Source organism: Helicoverpa zea, chromosome 5, assembly GCF_022581195.2.
Source record: "Helicoverpa zea isolate HzStark_Cry1AcR chromosome 5, ilHelZeax1.1, whole genome shotgun sequence".
Lineage (NCBI taxonomy): Eukaryota > Metazoa > Arthropoda > Insecta > Lepidoptera > Noctuidae > Helicoverpa > Helicoverpa zea.
The window spans coordinates 5,404,922-5,426,573 of NC_061456.1; the positions used below are offsets into that span (position 1 = coordinate 5,404,922).

At 34.6% G+C, this 21,652-nt stretch overlaps 1 protein-coding gene across 1 annotated transcript in view; it reads left to right on the forward strand.

The window, feature by feature from the left end:
• Positions 1 to 21,652, forward strand: part of LOC124630334 (elongation of very long chain fatty acids protein) — a 30,023-nt gene that overhangs the window by 6,710 nt on the left and 1,661 nt on the right. Inside the window, exons 2-8 of the mRNA XM_047164196.1 lie at positions 7,870 to 8,015; positions 8,277 to 8,384; positions 8,462 to 8,542; positions 9,831 to 9,887; positions 12,196 to 12,301; positions 14,434 to 14,570; positions 15,372 to 15,527. Coding sequence (XP_047020152.1) covers positions 7,875 to 8,015; positions 8,277 to 8,384; positions 8,462 to 8,542; positions 9,831 to 9,887; positions 12,196 to 12,301; positions 14,434 to 14,570; positions 15,372 to 15,527 — 786 coding nt within the window. The 5' untranslated portion in view covers positions 7,870 to 7,874. The remainder of the gene's footprint in view (positions 1 to 7,869; positions 8,016 to 8,276; positions 8,385 to 8,461; positions 8,543 to 9,830; positions 9,888 to 12,195; positions 12,302 to 14,433; positions 14,571 to 15,371; positions 15,528 to 21,652) is intronic.

Here is a 21,652-nt window from a genome sequence, read left to right on the forward strand (position 1 = left end):
TTTTAGAAACGAAATTAATGCTCAATTGATGTCAAATAATCGTTGCAGTATTTTAATATGACATTATTAAATTGTTAAAATATGTAACAAAATTATAAACTTGTCTAAATTATACTCGTAAAGCTAGATTTTTTGGATCATTAGATATTTTGATACGTATCTATTTATCTAAAGTTTTATGAGCCTGGTTTTTCAGAGAAATATAATAAAAATTGTAATGATGTAACTTATGTGAAGTGTAACCAACCATAGAGTTAATATATTCAGAGTAAACAACAAAGAGCGGGCGTCGCATTAAGCGTGCTTTATATTCCGCGTGTCTATGCTTCTAAAAATATAGGGACAATGACTCAAAGACATTACGCTATGATTATTGTCCGTCCTTATTTTATGCAAACGTGTAAAAAATATGTATAACGTGTAAAGGTCGGTGTCTTCTGCCCTGTCAACTAAGCGGCTCAAATATTTAAAACAATATAATAATAAGTACAGAATTGTACCACCAAAGGAATAATTTTGCGAAAATTATTATCTGTTTATGAATTTATTTAGCATCGTGGCATTGATATAAGTTTCCATAAAAAGTTTCGCAACCCTAACGATTCTGTTTACGATATCATTTCGCAAAATATCGTGCAGGTGTAATTTTAATTTTTTTTTTAATTAAAATTTAACTTCGCTAGGGAAAATAGTACCTGAACAATTTTATGCACCAGTTTTCAGGACAGGTCCGGATTCGTAACAAAACATGTTTTGTTATTTCTGTATATTTTGAAGGTTATCCTTGTTCCATTCTAAAATATTTCAAAAAGTGACTCTAGGCGCTCGTTGAATGGTTTTCCGTAATTATACAAGGCGATTTGTCTGGTGGTGACCGAGGTTAATAACCTAAGCATAATGTAGTATGTACTTACATATACCCAAGAGTTTATGCAAAATTAACATTATCGTTTGTAATTAAATATAATATGGACTTATTTCATTTTTAATAATAAGTCCTTATGAATATTATGTTTGACGTCATAATCCCGGATCTTATTTGAAAACATGCGTGTTTTTCGTAGTGATTTCATGTCTCATAGATTAAACAATTTTCTTACCGTATATTTCTTATGTTTCGTGATATTATTTCATTTCATATTATAATTATTTTCCTTGACTCGGTTTTTGCCGACTACGGATACATAACCTAAAAGTCCAGATGCACAATAGATCATTAATAGAGTTATACTCATGCATACCAAGTGTACGTGGATACAATATTAATTGATATCATTAATTTTAATTACATGATGAACATATAAATCAATTATTCTCTACAGTAACAAAGAATACAATAATTGAATAAGTTCATTATAAAATACATTCTTGAACAGTGAGCAATGGATTAAATAAATTACAAACAAAAAAAAACCGCATTACAATCGGATCATCCGTTTGGGAGCTACGGTGCCACATACACACACACACACACACACACAGACACGTCAAACTTATAACACCCCGTCGTTTTTGCGTCGGGCGTTAAAAAACTGATTATGCTTATAAATAAATTCACTTTTGCAGCTACCTAGTTTTCAGTCGTAGGACAATATGTTTTAGAACATCTTCATTCAAAATAACTTTAAGATCGGTCCAAATTAATAATTATTGATGTGCACCAAATAAATCAATGATTACAGTACCTATCAAAACTGACATCTTAAAATAAATTGAGGAAGTAAACAAGACTCATGTTAAAACAATTTTATTTTTCAAAATATGTTGGACCACATTTTTACGGCGGGACTTTTTTGAAAAATAGAAATACCAGTTCGAGGTTTTTATTGTTTTTGGTGATCTCGATATGTAGCAGGACCTTGGGAACCTCTGCAATAAGTGGAATATAACTTGTCAGTGCTCCTTTCATAGTTAAAAACCGCTTCGAAGTGGCTACGACTGCTTCTCATATAGGATTTATTTTTCTTTTTCTGTGATCTGGTTTTTGAACTCGCCAGCTATAAATTCTTTTGGCCTTACTACAAAAACTTTAACCACTGTTTTACACTTGTCTAAAAAAAATGTGGCTCCAAAATGAACCATATGTCAACGTCATAATTTGACATTTTTTTAGACAAGTCTTAAACTGACGTTAAAAAGTTTTTGTGGTAAGACGGTTTATGTCTCACGAAACCTCTTTGGTTAAAAAGAACAAGATGAGGTTTATCTCACAGACGTGCACTTTGTACATTAAAATTATATTACCCACGGCGCTAATGTTACATGCTTATTGAATCTGGTCATAATAAATGTGTATAATATTGAATGTATTAAGAAAATATAAGTTATGTTTTACAATCACGATATTATAATGCACTCGTAATGACAATATACGTAATATCGACATAGTAGTTTTATGTTTACAATGTTTTGAACGACATATTACCCACGCCCATTCACATGTACTGACGTAAGTTTATTCCTACTCGACAATTCTATTTAATTACAAACTATTGAATGAATAGATATCTGCTATTAGTAAAGTATTAGTTATTTATAAACTGAACCAGATTCAAACTGGCTAGATACAATAAATGCCTAAGAAGGTACTTCCATTGTAGTGATTGTTTTACAGCAATTGTAAATTCCGAATCACCAGTATTGTTTTGCAGTCTTTTGTTTTGCCATTTATGCAATTAACGTAGCTTCAATGATGTTATTCATCTTCGATGGAAATAAGATGGGTAACCGTGACCGTAGTCTTTGTTGGTCGCGTAGAAATTGCGCAAATATTGCGTTGATGGGATTGGAATGGTTAAAGTCACGGTCAAAACAATAATTAGAGCTTGGTCGGAGTCAGTATAGCGTAGACAACAGGGCTGCCAAAATATGCAATTTATTCGAGCTGCTCAAAGTAAAATCAATTGCGTTTAATTAGCATAATTTATGACCCGTAAAATGCGGTTTATTTTTATATAACAGTAAACGTCTGATACATTGGAAATACCATCACGTCAAGGTTTGTAAATAAAGCTATCAGCCCTAGGCGGCTTGTTGGTGGCGCGTCAACGACGTCGTGTGTATGCTGCGCCCGCGCCGACTACGCTTTTGTCAATGCGTAATAAAATAGGTGCGCACTGACCGTGGCATGCTCCTAGCACCTCATATACACTTCAAACTTACGCGTAGCGTTACATATGTTTAAACTAAATAATATTTATAAAAAAGTGAAAATAATTTGGATAAGTTTCCTTGATATATGTGACTGAAAAAATCGCAGGTCTGTGATCCATCAGAGTTATTGTTGCTATTATAAGCACTATGAGCTATACTACTATGAGCACTATCTGAGTAATAACATCTCTTGGACGATCTGTCTACATTGAACGGTAGGTATACTGTATTAAATTTTGTAAAAGCCGAAAACATTCGGATCGGTGCCGAAGGCATTCGGTGTTTAGGGTAGGTTTTTTAAGTTATAGTTTGGTCAAAATTTGTAGGGAAAGTGTAATTTAATTAAAAAAAAAACAATAAGCAAATGTACGAGTATTTCCTGAAGCTGTAATATTTTATACAAATAATTGGAAAGTGAAGGGTCAAATTTAAGTACCCACTTGCTATACAATCACTTACATACTCGTAATTCCATCCAAATTAAATTTGAGAAAGAGATTATCGTTTAAGGTTAATCGATTGTATTCCTTGTAAAAAGAGATAATTTCATATTTATTAAACAATCATACATTTGTAATGTTTCTCTTCAATGAAAAAGAAATTTTAACGACCCGTTATTTCAATTTTCTGTCTGTATGTATTGGCTCTGTAATTCCTCCTTTTTATGATCCACAAATGTATTAACTGAAATTTAATATGAATGTGATTGTAATGGCTTTGCAGTTTTTTAAATCCAACAACGACTTATTAATATCTGACAGGCAGATGGGAATACATTTTTCAATCATACTTCATCACGTTTTAGGCGTACCTCTGTTTTTGTTCCAGAAGTTTCAAAAACTTAATGGAAAATTTATTATTGTTTTAAGTCGTTTTGTTTACGGAAGACTTATGATAAATATAGCTGAATAAGTATGGTCCAATATTTTACTACTTGAAATGTCACAGCGTAGCCATAGTTTGTTAGAACCTACCTACCTACCTACCTATCTACTGTTATTGACCCGGTAAGTTCAAAGTTCACTTGGACCTTATGCGAAAATATAACGGATAGTATTATTCAAATCATGATTTATACTCGTGTCTTTGCTGAAATAATAATAACTCTTTATTGGGAGTTGTAGGTACCTATAAGTTAATTTTGTGTTTTTAATTAATTTAAAGTTTCTTCTGTTGGACTTTATAAATTGCATGTATTGCAGGATGTTGAAATATTAGCCCTTTGTTTTTTAATAAAATAGTTTTCCTTTAATAAACACAGTAATTTACAGTTCAGGAAAGTTTTATTTTAAATAAAATAGTATTAATTATAACCTATTCATAGAACCTAAAGTGCAATGATATCATAAAATTGAATTTTATTTGTTAATAAGATAAATTCCAACTTGTTTTGTTTTTATTATTTTATTTGTACGATTAGTCTTGCTTTCCGGTTTGTGTAATTTTCCACCAATACAAGGCTACACTTAATTTATATAGTAATGTACATATTAGAGTCCGAACTTACGCGATCTGGCTATTAAATAGGACGCATTCATTATTTTTCGTTGTAGTCTATGCAGATGAGCCACAGTTTAAATTCTACGAAACAAAATATAAAAAATTCGTTCGAGGAAATTATAAGGCATTCTGAACCGAAATTAAAAATAAATTCTGATACTTTTATAACTTCTTTTATTTTATTATAATTTGTGCCAACAGTTCATTGATCTTATAAAATAATAGCTGAAGATTGATCTTATAAGATCACAGGTTATTTCTTTAAACCTTTTTTATCTATGATCATTCTATCAAGGTCTATTTTATTCGGTGTTTAATACGGTACCAATACAGAATTGTCTTATGATTAATGATACACGCGTCATATTTACACGTGTCTTCCTAGATGAAATAATGATACGAGTAAATAATAGTATCGAGAATATAATTATCTAATTCTAGATATGCATATAATTACTCATCTGAATCTACTCATGCATATAATTATTTGATTCGTAGTATGAATTTATAGGAACGGAAAATCCGCAAAAAACATTCATTATTTTCATTTACAAGATGATAATTTCCTACCTGTGTTTGCTGTGTTGGTAATTTAATTAATTTACTTATCTGCTTGAGTCATCAACCTCGCCTGCTGTCAGAATTTGATAAGAATCGCGGAACCTGAGTAGCTATGCTCAAGCTTTCAAAGCTTTGCGACTGTGACAAGTTACATTAATAGCAAATATTTCGAAAATGCCGGACATTTATGTATACTTGACATTATGTATTTCATTTATTCGATATATGTATGTATCTACCTTTTCTTTTCGTCAAAGGTTGAGCAGCATCCGATATTTCCGGTTAATAATCGAGATAAAAGTTCGCTGCAGATGGCGTACTTTTTGTGACACTTGATGACATTTGTAAGCTTTTGTCTCATGCATTCCCAGAACAGAACGTACCTTCGACTGTAATCTACTGCGACTACTAACCTGAATGTTGTGCATCTTCCGAGAAATAAAACAATCACAACGTCCGTTTCCACCTGCGGCCATCCTTTTATCTGTGTCGACATTGTCTGACGTCAGTTTCACTCGGAATTACCGCAACTTAATTATTGTGACTCTCCTTAGCATTCATTTACAAGGCTCAGTGAAATTGTGCACCTTGAAAATTTCGTTCCGATACTTTGTCTACACTGATTTAATAACAGGTTCAGTAAGTGGGTCATAGTCCAATGGTTAAGGTGATATTTATTTATTTATGCCCTAAAAAATGTCACATATCGTTATCAAGGCGACGAGGTTCGCATAAATACGGTTTTTTATAAGTGAATCCACGTATAAGCAATTAGCCTTGGATTGGCTGTGTGAATGGTTTTCAGATGTTGGTGAATCGATAAACAATCGAGATGAGATGTCGATTCATTGTTCGATAAATATTTCAATACGGAAAACATTTGGCATGTGCGTCATTTCTGCACTCTATTCGGATCGTTACTTTGCTCCGCCACGCGCAGCCTAGGTGTTGAGATGACCGTCACAAATGTAGGACGAGCAATATTTTGTGCATAAAGCAAACATAACTTCTTTCAATACACGTTAGATTTATTTGTAGTTCGTATTAAATATTGGGACACCTTGTCACAGATACCTATAATGTGATTAATAATATTTACCCATACCTAAATGTGTTTATTTTAATTTCCAACTATGATCGAATCCATATACTTACCCGGTAATGAACTTGAGTAAAATAAACTTCACAGAGTACTTTATAATTGTCATATTACGGATGCATCTGAGTAGTCGCTAAATAAAAATATCTCTTAGCTGTCGAACAATGAATTCGTGTTTATTTTGAATAATTTATTAAATGTCATATAAATAAAACATGATGAAACTATAAACTAATAGAATTTGATATTCATGTGCGGTGAGCACTTTTAATTTAATTTCACCTTTAAATAATATAATCAATTCGTATGTCTGCGCGGATCGTAGCTAAGATTGGGAAATGACAATAGCAAGATTACCTTGAACGTCACATTTTTAGAATTTATAATACACCATCATAATTCACAAGTTTTCGAAAAGGCCGCCGAATATTATAATATCAATAGAGTTTATTACTACAACAATGTGTAAAACAATCAATAGACGCAGAATTTTCATATTTTATGAAATTATAAATGGTTAGCCTTGGCTCGTTAGCAGATTTATGTTCTTAATTAATTACTTAATATATTCTCTTCGTAGTAATTTGTGTAGTGAGTATAATGCCTATTTCTGTTTGCGGTTAGATTCACTTACGACATTTCACTGTTTTAGAAATAACTTCCAATTAGATTCGGCCTTAAATCAGTTCCATTAAAACACTGCAAAGCCTACTTTGAGCAATTCTTCTTTCGTTCCAAATGTTGTTATTAATTTAATCTGCGACCTTGTCAAGTATGCGCGTAAGTGGTGCACATAGCACAGGTATCAGCTTAATTAAGTAAATAAAATGCCACATAATTTCACAACAAATAGTTTGACAACTTTTCTCTGTTTTGAAGGATGCTGATATTATAAAGAATAGTCGGCTGTGTATTGGTAGTTTGCCTAGAAAAAAAAGATTTGCATATAAATCGTAGGATTTTCTTAATGGTTATAGAAAAATGTCGTGCAGCATGACTCTTAATAATCAACGAACCCGGATGATACTTCGGCATAATTTAAAATATGGCCAGGTCATTAATAATGCCTAATAAAGAAGGTTAAACCGAAAAACGCCCACTAACTTAACCATCGCCAATATTTCCCATAGAACATCTCATATCTAAATTGGTTGATGATAAGTTGTATCTAAGTAGCGTTTGCATAATAACCCGTGATTAACTATGTTTAACCAAGGGTTGGTTTCAGTTAATAAATTGTTTAACATTTGAGATAATTGTATCGCTATTACTTATTCACTCTCAGCTAATTTGATATTTAATATTAATTTGGGCCCAACATGCGTAGCTGAGACGATTGGCGAATCGGCTCGGCACCCGGTCCACCCTGACATTCGGCAAACTTGACGCTCGACAGTAAGCGGCTAAAGTTACTATTGTACCAAAAACCGCTCATTCTGCAATCGCAATACCGTGTGCTCGCACCTTAACATTAACGTAATCCAAACAAATATAAAAAGTGTTCGTGTTTAATTAGTGCACTTGAACGTTTTGTCATTATGTTGTGATTGTTGCAGTGAAAATGGAGGCGCTGAGTAGGCTTGTCGAGGGCTACCATGACTTGATGGACAACAAAAGTGATCAGAGGGTGAAAGGCTGGCTTCTGATGTCGTCACCCTTCCCCACGCTCGCGATATGTCTCACATACGTATTCACAGTTAAAGTAAGTATTTACCTGTTTCCGTACATCTGTATTATGTCAGCATAATGATCGATACGTCACAAGAATCGATTAGCAATTGATATAACGTCAAACAAATTAAACATCATTAGGAATGTTTTCCACTGGAAATTGCCACCGTTATTAGTACTCGTTGCGTAACAAATTATAGTTCAATTAAAGAACATGGCATTTGTATGGGCCGGACAATCACTTGTTTTGACATATTGTTTTATTGCATCTCATGTTTTTTTTTTCTGTCAGGTGTTGGGGCCGAAGTTGATGGAAAATAGAAAACCCTTCGAGTTGAAAAAAGTATTAATATTCTACAACTTGTTCCAAGTCCTTTTTAGTATTTGGCTGTTTTATGAGGTAAATGTTCAACAGATAATTTGATTATACAAACTTTATTTGTGTGTGCGATTATTCACTGGAGTTTTATTTTATAGAGTTTGAAGAGCGGTTGGTTCACGACGTACAGTTTTCGGTGTCAGCCTGTCGACTACTCGAGGTCTCCTGACGCGATGCGGGTAAGAGAACCTTCGCTCGTCACTTTCCTAAACCTGTTTACGCTCATGGGCAGTGCATCTCCAACTGGACTGTACACTAAGCACTTTTTAATAGACACCTGTCGTACACACCTTAGGTTATCTGCAATTCGAGGCGGGAAGACTTAAGATTGATTTCGAACCTTTTCAGATATCACATTGATCAACATAAAGACCATGCATCTTTACATTTATGATATCAAATATTTATTATTAGATTCGCATACCTGAGGCTAATGGCATTTTAGTTGCATCCTAACCAGCCTTTACAAAGTTAAAACTACCTACCATTAAGGCTGTGAAAATTTAATAGCAATTTATGGTGATTATTTATACATAAGCAATTTAAATTGACATTGCATAGTATGAATCATTAATCCTTTGTTCTAATCAGTCGATTTGAATAGTCATGTGATTACATTAGTCGTACTTTGTCGAGTGTAGTTCAGGAGCCGTACCTTACCATTAAGTATTAGGTGCGGAATATTTTTCTTGCAACTCATTTGCAATAATGAACTCGATAATGACATCTCGTAAGTGCTCTGTCTTGTGCAAGTACAGCTGACAAGAGAAATAGCTATGCAGGTAGTTTCAATTACTACCGTACTTGGTTTGTGTAGCGATGTATATTACACTGTAATGAAGTATATATTGTTTTGTTGACGGTGCTCCGTGCTAGCATCAATTAAGGCGGGTTGTACATAGGCGCATGTGTTAGGTGAGCCGAGGTTGTTTGCCTTCAAGTTCATTCGCATTTGTGTGTAATTACCCTACTGATTGCACCAGCAATTTGTGTTTGTAGTCTTATATTTTAAAAATATATAATGAGAGCTTGCGAGATGCATATTGCATATCATTGCATATTTTTTGTAGTTTTATTAGTGTTTAATTGGGCAAAATATATATGTTAAATATTTGTATTCGTATGCAGTGCAAGTTGAAAATAACACATTCCTAGTCGGAAACAAATGCATTGTACTAAACGATTGGCAATAAAATGTTACGTATGTCGTATTAATTTACCTACCACATATCTAATTGATTGGTATTCTTTTGTGTTAAGTATGTTATGTCGAGTGCGTCAACAGCCTGCATACCTATGTTTCTCATTAAATATCTGATAAATTGTACAATTCACTGTGTATGAAGTAAACAGGAACCCATAGTAGCAGCTTAGTCGCAAGCATAATTTCCTTATAAGGATATGTCGTCTTATAAACTATGAAATTGTGATTTTTCATCGTTCTAAAAACATTTCTTTCTTTTATAGACAGTCCATGGCTGCTGGTGGTACTATTTCTCGAAGTTCACAGAGTTCTTCGATACGGTAAGTTTTTGTACATATTGTTAATTACAAAAAATCATCAATCCATAAGCTTAAATCGATAAAAAACATAAATAAAACGTATTGAGAACTTGAACTTGTAAACCGGAAAGTTTTTTATGAGGCCCACGGAACTATTATATAATACATAGTCGATTAAGGAAAATCCTATTACTCTTTTGGATGAAGGTGTCTATTTTAATATGCTAATAAAAAGGCATTTTAAAACTAAGTTTATTATACCTACTGCGAAGTTCAAAAGTTAACAAGCCCATAAATCTGTTAATATGCTTGTAACGTTTACGTAATTGTTAAGTTTGAGATTCAAATAGAATAAAAGGCAAATTATTTTGTCAAATAAAGGCATGTTTATTGTGGCTCTTGTTTCAAGTTTTTGTTACTAATAAAAAGACAGCGAACCTTGTATATGCAAATTCATTTAGTGAAGAAGTGATTAATAAATGACCATGTCCAAAAATGCACCTAAGTAATTTATAAAATTTTTGATGCCGTAAAAGTCGCATAAAACATTTGACAACGAACAAAAACCACGTTTTCGCCACATAAAACAATTGTTTTGCAGCAAAATGGTGCTTAAAACTTGTTATGATTGCAAAATAAAGTGCTATAAAGTCAGGGGCACTATGCGCGAAGCCTTAAGTGTAATAACAGCCTTCGTCAACTTGAACCCTTGAAAATCTAGTTTCGTTTCTTAATAATGGGCAGCCTCGCTGTTATAGGCATGGTTTTCCTGGCTACCATTTGTCCACTGTCCATTAGCCGACCGTTTTGTTGTATTTGACTAATCAAACGAATCTTGTGATAGACACATGTATGAATATGTTTACGGAGGTTCGTGAAACACTTCCTTATAAACAAATCTCTGAATATTCTTCTATCGGTCTATCGGTCTTATATTTAGTCGTTTGCCATCGACAGTCGACACCCCAAGAAGAAACTGGAAATTCAAACCATGACGCTTAAAAAAAAATGGAAAATTTTCTTATATCATTCAGCATAATATCTTCCTGAAAAAGATAATAATATAATGGACTAAGTTCAAGGCCGTACCCTGACAATCGGGTGTGTTTATTTCCGAAACTGGTACAGACTGGTTTATTAGTTAAAATACGCATAGGTACATACATAATAATACGCTCCAATATTAGATTAACTTGTTTACTTACAATACGTGCTAAATTTAGCGTGCTATATGTATGTATATATGTGTATGTATGTATTTATTTGATGGGATGTTTCTCGATTCGTCGTGGTTAATTCGCGTCGTACGTTAATTGGACCTTGACTTCAAAAGTTTGCTATCAATAAATATAAGAACATGTTCACAGACTAACTGAATATTTGTTTATCAATTATCTACTTTGTTAGTCGATCAATGTAATCATATAAAGCTCAGAGAGATGCTCAAACAGATGAGTCTTTAGAAAATCAGTTTTGTGATTTCATTTTTCCGGTTTCCAAGGAATTTATCATTAGCGGTAGATAATAAAGAATAGCTCAAACCGGATCTAGGCGATCCTGTTCCTCGTCTATACAATCAAGTTTCAAAATGGGTGATAAAAGTGGTTTCGAATAGGCAATCCACATTTTATTCAACGTGAGACACAAACGACTGCCATATCTCACGAAGAACTGGCCATTTAGCTTGTGAACTTCTTTTAATTAATTTTATACATTCCTTTGTGACAAAACTTTATTCAATTTCAAATTCAAAAATTTTGGATACGATGATCATCATTCAATCGCATAAAACCTTTTTTATGAAAGAAATAATGGTTGTTTAATAGTTTAGTCATCGTTTCTATTACTGATGATTAGTCATGTAGGTATAATAAATTAGCTGCCTTAGTGAATTTGAACACCTGTGAAGTAGGTTTATTCAAACAAATAGGTAAATATCTTAAATCGATTTCATGCTTAGATCGTGCTTATCTTTGTAGTTGCAAGCAAATCTTGTTAATAGCACTAAACGCTATTTCGATTGATTGAACTGTCTCATAAATTGATATGATTATCAATATTTGTATCATATGTCAAATATGTTAAGTAGGATATTATCATATATCAGGATTTCAAAAAGTAAATCGGTCTCAACTGCTAAGTAACTAAGCACAACGTTTCGCATTGCAAAGATTAGAAGTCGATAATACTAAATTAATAGAAACCATTTTCAATTCAATTCAATCGATCGAGTACCTATTCAATGAGTTTCCTCATCTCTCACCTAAGCGATGTTTGACGTTTAGTGATGTGCGTAATATTTGGTCAATAATATCGATACTTTTTCCAGATCTTCTTCGTGATGCGCAAGAAGTTTGACCACGTGTCGAAGCTCCACGTCATTCACCACGGGATCATGCCCATGTCCGTGTGGTTTGGAGTCAAGTTCACTCCAGGTCAGTACAACACTATTTACCTAATATTCGATGTTTGCTCAATCAACAATCTGTGTGATTCCAAAGTTCTGTTTGATTTAACTGAATCAGTATTCAGAGTCCACGAAACTGTCGAATGTTCTCACCTATTTGAATTATACTGCCAGTAACAGTCAAATCAATTCCTTTTGTTTTCAAACAGAATTTTCAACTGTATACTTTTTTTATTTAGATATTTAAAAAGACCGACAATATTCACGACGTTATTATTAATTCAGAATTTGTACATTCCAATTTTGAAAATGTGAGAATGTAACAGTTATAAAAATGCCAAGGTGATTGACTACATATTTATTTTTAATTTGAATATTGATGAAATGTGCGTAAATATTTTACTACGTGTCACTAATCTGCAGTTTGAGATTCTTTCTAGCCTTAAAATATAAGTAAATGCGTAGTTTTTTATTAAAATATTTACGGTTAATCGCCTTTAACAAAAAAAGTTTCGTAGCGCTTTAAAACGATAGATTTTACGTCCTTTTTTGCTTCATAAAAGGATAACTAATTCTTTATCAGATTCATCTCAATCAAACCGATTGCAAGAAAAACAGCGGTGTTTTAATTACAAAGTTTGCAAAAGAAAATTGTTGGGAATACCGATACGGCTGTTAGTAATGACTACATAGATCCGTACAAGTCATGATTAATTTTTTGCATCAGTAATAGTCGGTTATTTGTTACAAATGTTCACATAATCCGCATGCGCTGGGAAAAAAAACTATAAACACAAGTACTTTACTGGGAGTTTTTATCAGACAAGTCTAATGTGGGAAATTACCGAGATATGTAAATTTTCTACAACCTCCTATTGTATCATTGGCTCATTTTGTTAGAAAAAGAAGCAAAATCGTGAGTTGCAACTTAAATTTTGGTGTTCGCACTTTCGCATTTTGGGTTTTCCACCGAAAGAATTTGATTTCCTCAAAAAGCTTCCTCAAAAATTTGGTTCGTGTCACGAAATGCCATAAAATTCCCTGCATTATTTGCTTAATTTATACTCAACATAACGGAGAACGGAAGCACAATACGTGATAACAACGACTGATTTGTACCACAAGAATTAGATATCACTGATTTCTTTAAGGAAAAATGACTCCCTGGTTTTGTTTACAAATTCCTGCACGATTATGCAACGGTTCATAATTTATTGTATCCTCGTTGAAACTTGAGCTCGTTACTTAACATATTCCCGCTAATTACAATGAAAAGTTCTGTACATAATAAGCTCTTAATGAACTGCAAATATATAATAAACAAAGAATGACATAATCTATACACTGTAGTCGCATACTGTTTGTTTACAATTTTAGAACGTACTTCATAAATTGTTCAGTAGAGTTTGCACATTAAATAGAAAATTGTATTTAATTTGTTTGCAGTAAGACCGTGACTGACGCAACTGGTAAAGATACACTCTTGTAATCACGTAGTTTTTTCCTCTTGAGTCTACAATTCCGTATAAATTAAAACCAAACTTCTAGAACGGAGATGTCTACGAGAAATCGCGTCCATAACAATAATATTTGACCAGTATTAAAGTGACATGTGTATGTACGTGCTCAACACGGACAAGGATTGTTTGTTAGTCTGAATCCGTAACAAGGATTATTCTAGAATTACCTACACTAAAAATATTTCACGTATGGCCGTATGCGAAGTATTAGGAAATTAGTCTAAGTCACCGTTTTAACAAACATTCGGAGTCGTTATACCGCTACGAACCGGTCAGTATTTGTCTTTAAACTAATATATCTATGGTATTTACTAATACTTTTAACAGTTATTTAGAATGCTAGGTTATTAGGTTAGGTCTAGTATTATTAATTTTAAGTTCGGCTCGATAAATGCTTGTCAAATAAAAAACATCGTCAGCTAACGGAGGTGGGCAGATGTTTGATGAAACCTACTAATTTCGGTCATGAGCATTTGCATCTATATTTTATTTCCACTAGGGTTGACAAACTTTTTGCTAGGTAAAGCCTAAGCAGCACCTACTATTTGGTACGAAGCATTGATCCATCATACTTACTTAGGTGATTCCTCCTCTCCTTTCTTACTTCTTTAAATAACTCTTTGTGATTATTTTGTTACAGGTGGTCACTCCACTTTCTTCGGAATGTTGAACACATTTGTACACATTGTGATGTACTCGTATTACCTGCTGGCTGCCCTCGGTCCTAAGGTCCAGAAGTACCTCTGGTGGAAGAAATACCTCACAGCACTACAGATGGTGAGTTTTCTAAAATGGAATCCTTGATTTAATTAACAAAAGAAAGATGATCTCCTGTGGATTTGTCTTTGGCCATATTAGTCTCACGTCATTGTAAATTAAAAAAAATATAGAATACAATTCAGAATCAGACCAAGAAATGAATATATCACTTTACCTTTGTTTATAATTTCGTTGGCATTTGTAAAAGGTGCCTATCTCAATTCGAAATGTAAATGGTAAATGAAGCAAGAGACAGACTCTCCTTGACATTATAATTATAACCGCCTTACATAAATTAGATAATACTGAACAAACTATGATTTAGTATACGATTTTGATAAGTCGGTGATGGTCGAATAGCCCCAGGTATGGTTTTACGTTCTGTCCAATGTCAATGTTTTGCAATCAGTTGAAGTCGAGCGAGTGTGTACCCTTGAACGTCGCCGACATACACATGGCATGTATCGTGACGTCACATGCCATGCAGGTCTATTCAATAGCTCATTATAAACGTCACCCTTCTCTTCCTGCTGCTGACGTAGCTTCTGAATAGCGGATTTTGTTATAACACGCCTTGCAACATATCCTGCGGTAATTGTGGTTTTTGAGCCGAATTATTTTCTCAAGACCCAGCTCATTAGTTCATTAATAACCTACATCAGTATTTTGATGGACGGAAATTGGCTAAATCATGTGATATTTAATTTGAAGGCTGGTGTAGTCATTACTTATTAGGAGACTGGTGTCAAAATGAAGATAGATGTTCAGATTATTCGAGTTAGTGTACCTAGTTGTAAATATGACGTGATATTGCCACAGGTCCAGTTTGTGCTGGTGTTCCTTCACGCCTTCCAACTGCTGTTCATCGACTGCGACTACCCGCGAGCGTTCGTCTGGTGGATCGGCATGCACGCCGTACTCTTCTACTACCTATTCTCAGACTTCTACAAACAGGCCTACCGCAAGAAAGCCAAGGTACGTTCACAATTACAGCTTTTAGCTACATTAATCAAAGTGACATGTCAAATCAACCATTCATTGTCATAACAAAATTGACACTAATTGTAACCAATGCCTATTCTAAATAGAAAACCTTGAACATTTTGCAGCATGCAAATATAATTGTAGTGTTCGCCCTACCCGTGTCTCTGTAATTACCATCCGATAATTAGGATATCGGCTCGCTTGCCCACATAACGTCTTACTCCCGTGCCACACACTCTCCCGGTTTCCCGCCAACTGGCCATAGAGTATAGTGTGCACTCTCCGCGTCTATGCGACAACGAGACGACAGATATCGGTGATAATACAGTACACTACATCCCTTCCTTTGTTTAGTAAAAGCAAATTAAACTCCGTCACTTTGCCGACATCAATAACCAGTCTGGTGATCAGTCGATGGACACCGATATCCCGCCTGTTAGTCCATGTGGAATCAAACAGTCTCAAATATTGCTGCACGTTCAGCCAACGAGCACTCATCTTGCTTGGTCCGATTCAAACAGTTTATTATCGAAATCATCTACTTATATATCTAGGCAATGACATATTCAGGTAGGTATCTCATGCTCGAAACAATTACGAACACTTGAGATCCACTAGCGGCAAAATCAAAATGAATATAAAAATAGATAAAACCAAACTGTACCTGCCTATTAATGGAATATAATAAATCTTCATACTCCCAGTGGTTTCCTCACATTTTACTCTAGCTACCTACTCCTTTCCCTTTTCCTTCAAATGACCAAGTATTGCCTTTGTCCTTGTCGGGCTTTGACTGAATAATTTTACTTCACTTACTTGAAAAACAGTTTCAGAATGCATTGTCCCAATGTAAGAATTTTATTTCTAGCTTCAGAGTTGAAACAATAATGATGAAATGAAGTTTTTCCTGACGCTTCGTACTTGCGATTAAAGCCCCGTAATGACTTTTACGTGCATTTTACTAGCGTAGCGTTTGCTAGTGTTTTATAAACAACCGGACAACTTTGAAATGTCACTACAGTCGAATCGTTTTACACTGACGATTTATGGAAATTATTACCTTTACCTTTTACTCACACATTACCTTACCATTACCACTTTCAATAACCTTACCAACAAGTTACCGCCGCGCCGTTTAAAGCAAACCTTTGAGTGTTACTCAAGGACTCCACGACAGTGGAACGTGACTTTCAAGTCCATGCCAGGCCCTGCCATTTTATACTTGCACACAACATATACGAATCCTCGCGAACCTTGCTGTTCACACCTCGTAAAGCTGTACAAGACTTGCACACAACATATACGAATCCTCGCGAACCTTGCAGGTCGCACCTCGTAAAGCTGTACAAGACTTGCACACAACATATACGAATCCTCGCGAACCTTGCAGGTCGCACCTCGTAAAGCTGTACAAGACTTGCACACAACATATACGAATCCTCGCGAACCTTGCAGGTCGCACCTCGTAAAGCTGTACAAGACTTGCACACAACATATACGAATCCTCGCGAACCTTGCAGGTCGCACCTCGTAAAGCTGTACAAGTTCTCGCCTCTCAGGCATATAGGTCTATAGGTACATATGATAGTTCTACTATCTAATACTTTCGCGCAACCTTACGATTTCTCACGGACCTTACTGTTAGCAACAGTGGAACGTGCCTCGCAAAGCTTTACGAATATAAATATAATAGTTCTACTATTTAATACTTTCGCGCAACTTTACGATTTCTCACGGACCTTACTGTTAGCAACAGTGGAACGTGCCTCGCAAAGCTTTACGAATATAAATATAATAGTTCTACTATTTAATACTTTCGCGCAACTTTACGATTTCTCACGGACCTTACTGTTAGCAACAGTGGAACGTGCCTCGCAAAGCTTTACGAATACAAATATAATAGTTCTACTATTTAGTACTGCCGTACGATCTCTAGTTTTTCGAACATGTAGGTACATAAATACATAGTAATTATGATCACACAAACGTACGTACCCGGTTGACTTCCGCAGTGGGCTCGTGAACTAGCAGATTTCTGCCAGTACTTACACATACATAATGACTAAAAGTAGAATTTAATTTAATATTTCAGAAGTTTTTTTTTTATTGATAACAACATAACACAATAATTTATACGGTTGTACCTAAGTGGTAAATTGTGTCTACAAATGAAATACCTTTGTATTTCCAATCTGCTTTTCAACGTGTCTAAGTGCCAGTATACCTATTATACAATGTTTAAAACTTAAACGGTCGAAACGCAGCTCTCCTGACGGAAAATATATCTCGTTTACTCATGTTGTATCGTTAACTATTCTAAAAATTGTACTACTAGGGGAATTACATTTAATCTCGATGACAACAGAGCACTAACAGTTTAGTGCACTACTAATGTGTTAAGTAAAGGTAGGTATTCCTATTAGACTCGGAACCAACCTACCTAGCAATCATGTTTACATAGTTACAGATCGCTTGGACCAGCCACCGTTCACATTTAATTTGACACCCCATTGCAAAATTATTTAAATTATTACAAATGAAATTAATAGCAAATGCTTAAAGCATAATATGAATCAAACTCAACTAATTTTGGTAACAGTTTCCTTTTATTAATTGAGAGTGGAATATTTCAAAGCTTAATTCCTTATCTCAGCATTGCAACAAGTAATCCGGTTTTCAACCGTATGGATCAGCACTGGCACTTGCATGCTTCTGCAAATACACTCTCTAAAAGAATTCTGATATACCTAAGCTTCGAACGTTCTACATCAATGAGTGTCCAGGGGCGCAATTCTACAAATTTAACTTTAGTGCTATGTGTACGTTACGATTATAACGTAGGCACCTATAAAGCCGTTGCTTTATAGTTACGTTTAACTTATCAGCTTTTTAGGATTTTAGTTAACAACTACGTCGTGCAACGAAACGCGCTTTGACAGATGTCATCAGCTTTGTAATCTGTAGCTGTGACATTCAGTGAAACTACAAAACACAAACAAACACCTTAACATAGAATAGAATCCATCAATAGAGACTCTCAACTACCGTTCCTCCTCCTTTCATCAAAGTGAACAGCAACTCACAAACAGCGCTCCCGTCGATGCACAATTCCCCCTGTAGAAACGATCGCCGACCCCTCTACAACGTCCGTCCACCTATAGATTGGCCGCAGGATTCCCAATTCATGCGCCCAGCAACGCCGAATAGAAACCTAGAACCTATGAAGTAGGTACCTACTTAGTGAACAACCAAGCGCCGCAGATAAAATGCAGGTGCCACAGGACCCAGGCAGCTCGGTGCCGCTGCTTTGAAAATTTCAAAAAACTGTTCGGTCAGCAGGCATCTCCAGGTTTCACAAGTGGGTGGCAAAGCAACAACAACAATCAGTATGCCAAGAACATTTGTATCCAACAACTGAGAAGGCTACACATTGTACCTACTTCAAAAGATAGATGTATTAATCTCAAATCAATAAATGGATTCTATTTCATGTCTTGGTTATGTTATTCTCCCAACAACTTTCTATGTAAGTTTATTTAGTTTACACTTATAATTCTTGTTGGGCACTGCAATACTGTAAAGTATAATTTACAAATAAATAGCAATATTACAATGAGGGCTACTCTGTTAAACTGCACCAATGTCAGTCAATTGTGATACCAATTAAAATCCACTCAAGCCTGAATCTTGAAGGTTATATTTTAGAAGCACAAGCAATCACCAAATTATGAAATCTAAATCATTAGACAGTACCCAGAGTAAGTATCTATATTGAGACTCCTTCCATGTTTCATTCTTTTAAGATTTTGTCACAGATGTGAAACCCCAGTTAGGTAAATAAAGCAGCATTGTCCCAACAAATCTTAATGGGAATTAATTAAAGTACAAAAATGCTCCATTGCTTAGTTCCTTAAACTTTTGGTCTAAGAGTTTCATATTCACCTAAAATACTCAAATTAGGATTATGAGTTAGGATGTTTACCAAAGATTCTATCTATTGAATACCAAAAGTTTTGATCCACATTTTCCATCTAATATTGCTGTTTGGTACTGTTTTCCTGTTCTGCATCTTCTGAGATATCTCTGTTGTAACATAACAACCTCTTTAATACTGCAAAACAAACTAAATTAAAAGGATTAGAATTATATTCAGGGTGACTGAGCAACCGTTATAATTAACATTAACTAGATAGGCAACCCACTGGAAGCGTTGACGGGTTGGAATGTTGTACATATGTGCATACATACCAGTATAGCTGGGTAAGTACTTCAACATACATAGTCCAACTTACAATGGTCCTTCAATGTGCTATTTGTTTAACTAAATACCTAGCACATGTTTGTCATTTATAGAACAGTTGACTAAAGGTACAAAACCACCAGTTTGTTCTTGTAATATCCACTATATTGTAAGCAAGTCTCTTGAAGTAAGTTGGTACCAGAACAATGTAGCAAGTAAGTAGTTAACTAGACTCTGGGAGGGAAGCTAGGTTTGGAAGCTTATATTATCCAAACCACCAGCACAGAAAATCTGAAATTAATCAAGATTTAAAGAAGGTACTCGTCCAGATTAACTTTCAAATACTTAAAATTACTCAATTCAAAACAGATTATTTAGTAGAAATAACTACTTAATTATTGTAGTAGGGAGTCGCTTACAAACTCAAGGTACTTATAATATTATGCACTCAGTTCACCAAATATTTCACTATATTACAAGTTACAAATTAATTTGAAACTTTCAGTCATAATTGCATTCCCAGTTATTATTTCTTTTGCTTTATATAACTTGGTTTGTTTAATTTATTAACTTCTTAAAATAGTTTGTGTAATAATTTTCTCTTATAACTTCCTAGTTCAACTTGCATTGTATAACTTTCTCAAAGTCAACCCAAAAAATATTGTAAACATTTCTTTTTCATGTTATTATCGTATGTATCAATACATACAAATTGTAACACCTATTATGTTTTTAAAAAGAGTAACCATGGAGTTTCTTGCCCGTTCTTCTCCATAGGAAGCTACTTTTGGAATGGGCAACTAGAAGCAAACTTATTTATAATTTTGACGTTCATAAGTGCTTGTAAAGGCCTACATGAAATAAATGATTTGATTTGATTTGATTACTTTTCACACTTTTATAGTCAATGGGAACCAAAGATTATTTACTTTATGATAGGAACTAGGAACACAATGTAATTTATCTTTCATAAAGGAAATTACTCCCACGACAGGTGTTTGGCTGTATGCTGTAATCATAGCCATCATGTAGCATCACAGCATTAAAACGATTTACTGATTCGCACCAATCTTAAAACAAATGAATGTTCTATGTTCAATTGGTGAAAAATGAATTTCATACGCAATGTGATATTATGATACAGGCATTCTGGAAAACCCTTATGTGATGAATATACAGTACAATTACTAACGTACAACTTACTTATATGCTTCAAAGAACACACAATTAAACTTTCCAAGTAAAACCTAGACATGAGCACTGGTGTGAGATTCTTTAGTCTCATACAATAATTTATAGTCGAGTCGGTGACTGGATACCATACTAGCATCCTTACTAGAAACTTTAACTTGCACGTTCTTTGGACAGACGGCCAATTTGTTCAGATTTCGGCTGTTTAGGGGGACTTCTAATCCGCAAACTGAACTTACCATACCTGCCCCTTCCTTTCTTTTCAATTCAAAAGAAATAATGTTCGCTACTTACAGACACACCGCCAATATCATATTTCACTCGTCGCCAAATGTAGTGTTCGCCCTACCCGTGTCTCTGTAATTACCATCCGATAATTAGGATATCGGCTCGCTTGCCCACATAACGTCTTACTCCCGTGCCACACACTCTCCCGGTTTCCCGCCAACTGGCCATAGAGTATAGTGTGCACTCTCCGCGTCTATGCGACAACGAGACGACAGATATCGGTGATAATACAGTACACTACAATAATATATCTAAACATGTCAAACAAGTACACATTAAGATTTTTCAAAACCAATTATCACGTCCCATGTTTCACAATGATTAATAAATTCTTTACGGCAACCTATAAAATCAATTAACATAATCAACACATCGAGTCTGACAACGTAGTGACTGT